Source organism: Rana temporaria, chromosome 3 (genome assembly GCF_905171775.1).
Source record: "Rana temporaria chromosome 3, aRanTem1.1, whole genome shotgun sequence".
In the NCBI taxonomy this organism is placed as follows: Eukaryota; Metazoa; Chordata; class Amphibia; order Anura; family Ranidae; genus Rana; species Rana temporaria.
The window spans coordinates 161,189,358-161,194,357 of NC_053491.1; the positions used below are offsets into that span (position 1 = coordinate 161,189,358).

The 5,000-nt window shown below is 40.2% G+C and overlaps 1 protein-coding gene across 4 annotated transcripts in view; it reads left to right on the top strand.

The window, feature by feature from the left end:
* Positions 1-5,000, top strand: part of FAM3C (FAM3 metabolism regulating signaling molecule C) — a 71,005-nt gene that overhangs the window by 60,813 nt on the left and 5,192 nt on the right. For all 4 annotated transcript variants that reach the window (XM_040343741.1, XM_040343739.1, XM_040343740.1 and 1 more), the window contains one exon: positions 2,960-3,010. In XM_040343741.1, coding sequence (XP_040199675.1) covers positions 2,960-3,010 — 51 coding nt within the window. The remainder of the gene's footprint in view (positions 1-2,959; positions 3,011-5,000) is intronic.

Below are 5,000 nucleotides of genomic sequence, written 5' to 3' on the forward strand. Positions count from 1 at the left end.
CATCATTTTATTTTTCAACAGGACAATGACCCCAAACACACCTCCAGGCTGTGTAAGGGCTATTTGACCAAGAAGGAGAGTGATGGGGTGCTGCGCCAGGTGACTACCTCTTGAAGCTCATCAAGAGAATGCCAAGAGTGTGCAAAGCAGTAATCAAAGCAAAAGGTGGCTACTTTGAAGAACCTAGAATATGAAATATATTTTCAGTTGTTTCACACTTTTTTGTTATGTATAATTCCACATGTGTTCATTCATAGTTTTGATGCCTTCAGTGTGAATCTACAATTTTCATAGTCATAAAAATAAAGAAAACTCTTTGAATGAGAAGGTGTGTCCAAACTTTTGGTCTGTACTGTATGTGTGTGTATGTATAATATATATATATATATATATATATATATATATATATATATATATATATATATATATATATATATATATATATATATATATATATATATATATATATATATATATATATATACATATACATATACATATACATTTTTTTGTAATTTAGCTTTAGTACTTGGTATTACAATAACCTACCACCAAAGAACATCCCGCAATAAATGCTCCTGCTCTTGACAATTGCAGCAATACCACATATGTGTATGTTAGGTGTTTGTACCCGTAGTACAGGCCAAAAACAATAATGCGCAAAATAAAAATTAATTCTGTTAAACCCCCCCCCCCCCAAAAAAAAAAACGCTGACCTTGATCCAAACACTAGATCAAGTAGATCAGGTATTTTTATTTATTTTTTTTATTTGATTTTTCTACACTTTTTTTATTATTATTTCTGTGCAATGAGCAAGAGTGATACAATGTATCATTCTCCTCCATTCACAGAAAATAAAAATACTGGGGTGGGCTTTACAGTGACTGATCACTGTGATGGCTAATTTAAAAGGCTATTGCAGTGATCAGGTGACCCGGAAGTCAGGAGTTTCGGGGCCAGGGGCTCACAATGAGAACCCGGTCGATGTGTGGTGCGCTCCCAGCACAAAGGGTGGTATGCAAATATGCAGCCCCACAGCACAAAGCCAAGTGCAGCGAGGCTATATAAGTCACAAAGAAGGCTCCAAAAATCTATGCAGTAGCCATGACTTTTTCTTCCAGCCAGACAGTCTGTGAATGAAGCTTAAAGCTGAATTCCGGGTATGGATATGTGTGCATAGTTACATTGGTCCAGCTTGGACTAAAGTAAGTATGCATATACCATACCAGCCCAATTTCTGTGAAAGTGGATAATCACTGTAGTAGTAGCCTTTATTACAGATCAGCCCTTTTCCCGATCCCGCACTGAACTGCCCCACAGGAGTTCGCTCGCCTGTCACGGGTGCCATTTAGAGAACACTTTGCATTTTCTTAATGAATGTAAAGCATTTTTCCATTCGACAAGGTGGGGAGGCAGGGCAGTGATGTCACAATATGTGGAACGTGCCAGCTGCTACTACAGAAATTCTCTGCTTCCACAAGGATTAGCCAGATGTAAAATAATCATACTTGCATTGGTCCAAACTGGTCTATGTAAACATATCCATACCTGAAATTGAGCTTTAAACAGGTATGCCCAATACCCAATTTTCATAAATGTGCCACATATGTAGGGTTGTTTTTTTTTTTTTTTTTTTTTTTTTTCTTCCAATCCTGGACAATCCAAGCTGGTCGCATGACCCACTAAATTGCCAGAAGATACCTTTTAGGCCTTGTACTCACGAGCAGACATGTCCGATGAAACCGGTCTGCGGACCGGTTTCATCGGACATGTCTGCCCGGGGACCATCGAACAGAACTCCGTGCGTAAACAATACGGGGGGCGTGTCCACGGACCAGTTTCAGCAGACATGTTTGGTCGTGAGTACGGGGCCTTAGAGGACATTTGCTTCTTAAAGCAATCCAACAGTTGGTAGATTTAAAGATCTTGACATCTAGTTATATGCAGAATTTAACTTTCACTGTAAAGAACATCCCGGTGCATCCCTACCACCTTCCAAGCCTACTTTATTTGTTGGTATGGTCCCCTATCCCTGTTAAATGGCCAGTAGTGGGGCTTAAAGTGGTTGTAAACTCCAGATATTAAATATGAACAAAGCCTATCCCTCTATAGTGTGTACCTGTCTCAAACAAAGTGGTGTTTCTATCTGCTGCTTTGTTCCTCTAGCATGAATTGCTTTTGGCAATTTTTTTTCCTGACCCCAAGAGAAAAAAGGTGACGGGGGGGATCTCCAGCTGATTGACAGCCTCGGCTCTGTTCCTGTGTGCTTTGTGAAGAGGGTTGTGTCCCTTTCCTCCAGTCAGCTCTCAGAGCTCTCCTCACGGAGCTCTGCAAAGTGTAACTTCAGCTCTCCGCCCCCTTTTTTAAACTCTCAGACAAGCTTATACATTCTGCACTTTGAATAGATGTAGAGAAGAGAAAACTGCAGATAGATACAACTTATGTAGGAGGATTTCTTCCATCTGTGTATCACCTGAGGATACCCTTCACTGGGTATATAAGAATTTACAAGCACTTTAATTTTTACAGGTGTAGTGAAGACCTGCATATCAATCAAGATTCTGTAACTGCGTACATTTTGACATTCAGTTTTTAAGGAAGCTATCTTCTGCTTTTATGTTCCATTAAATTGCCTGTGTGTGATAACACTTTTAGTATATGAGGTTTAAAAATAGCAACGTATTTCTTTGCTATGACCAGACTTTGCAGCACTGTCCTATGTTTTGTTTCCTTGCTATTAATGTGTTTGTATATCACACAGTGAATTCAGAAGGAAAGTCCAAGTAATCATGTTTGTGACATAACCTCAAATACTGATATCCAAACTGCATATTTGAAAAATGCTGAGAAGAGAGAATGTGTTTTTTTTTTTTTTTTTTGCTAAATGAACAATTTGTTATTTCTTCTCTTGTATATTTTAAGCGATTTTTTTTGAAAGGTAACATTTGTGTGTTCTAGGGAAAACGGGAGAGCTGATAGAAACCAAGTATTATGATCTATGGGGAGGAGGTAAGAATGGATTTGTGTATTTTCACATTGTTTTTGAAATTGGGATCATTATAAATGGAAGCTGCACTGAATGCTGGGAGGGGGGCGCATCTGTGCATAATAAAAATTCTGCTTCTATGCTTCTAACTAGGGATGAGCTTCGAGTTCGTGTCAAACTCATGTTCGATTCGAACATTGCCTGTTCGCCGAACAGCAAATAATTTGGGGAGTTCGCGGCAAAATTCGAAAAGCTGCAGAACACCCTGGAAACATGTATGGGAGAAATCTAAAGTGCTAATTTTAAAGGCTTATATGCAAGTTATTATCATAAAAAGTGTTTGGGGACCTGGGTCCTGCCCCAGGGGACATGTATCAATGCGAAAACACGTTTTAAAAAAACTGCAGTTTTTTCGGGAGCAGTGATTTTAATAATGCTTAAAGTGAAACAATAAAAGTGAAATATTACTTTTAATTTCGTACCTGGGGGGTGTATAGTATGCCTGTAAAGCAGCACTTGTTTCCCGTGCTTAGAACTGTCCCTGCACAAAGTGTCATTTCTGATGGATAGAAAGTCATTTAAAATCACTTCTCCCGAAAAAATTGCAGTTTTTAAAACTATATATTTGCATTGATACATGTCCCCAGGGGCAGGACCCAGGTCCCCAAACACTTTTTAGGACAATAACTTGCATATTAGCCTTTAAAATTAGCACTTTTGAGTCCCATAGACTTTAACAGGGTTCGAAAGTTCACACAAACTTTTGGTCTGTTTGCAGGTTCTGGTGCGAACCCAACAGGTTCGGCTCATCCATACTTCTAACTTCTGCTTGTTCAGTTAAAGTGGAACTTTACCCATAACTGCTTGATAATAAATAATGTTCCTTAGCAAGGAACATAGAGGTGCGTCTAAAGTTCGGTGAATGGTCTGATATCTCAACAGCAACATGGGCCAGGTGCGCGTGCATGCACGTGGCTATCCAGAGATGCATTGAGAAGCGCCACCTAGCATGGAGTACACATGACAGGGTAAGCCTGCTGCGGGGCAGGCGAACTTGGTCAGTGTGGGAGGTAGGGTCACAGCGCAATGGAACAACGAGTGGATATAAAGTTCTGCTACAAACTGGGAGACATTGATGGTGACGTATTACATTTTTGTTCAACGGGACATTGAGCAGAAAATATGCTTACGACTCCAAACGCTTGAAATGACTGATGGTGAGTCAGGTTCATTGTTGACAAGCAGAACCCCAGACATGATAGAGCGAGTGCAACAAATGCTATGATGAGCCCGATGACTGATGGCGGAATTTGGTATTAGCGAGGACACGTTGTGTACCATCATCCCCAAAGATTGGGCAATCGGAAGATCTGTCCCAGTTTGTGCCACACATTACCATGTGTAACCAGAATCCATGCTTTCTGCAAACTATCGTCCCAGGAATGAGATCTGAGCGCCAATTCTTGGCTCAGCGCGGCGTACCTGTTTCCCCGCTTCATGAAAGGCGCATGTTTTGTGGACGTGGCTGCAATCCAAGAATGTGTGACAGCGATTCTGTGATCGATTCCTAAAGAGGCCTTTACTGACAGTTTAAAGAAGTTTTATGAATGTCATTTTAAACGTGATTTGTAGTTTTATATACAAGCGTGGTTCCTTTTTTTCTTTTTCACAAAATTTGTGTGTGCTATAAGTTGCCTCCACCATTGTTTCTTCTTGCAGGAGGCTGACATGTAGCTGAAGCCCAGAGCCCCTGAACAGCTGTAAATTTATAAAGCGGAACAAAACCCATTGATTTAACGGTTTTAAAAAAAACTTTACATTCTGGAATGTCGGGGATTGCTAACTGTGACATTTGCTTGTGTCCTCAACCAAACTGTCAAACCATCAAATGGCTGATCACCTATGCAGCACCATGGCAACTGCAGATCAAACCAAAGCAGCTTCCTTGGCTGTAAAGGATAGAAGTAAACCCTCCTTTTATGGCTGTCAGATTAGCCTCTACAATTTCACCAG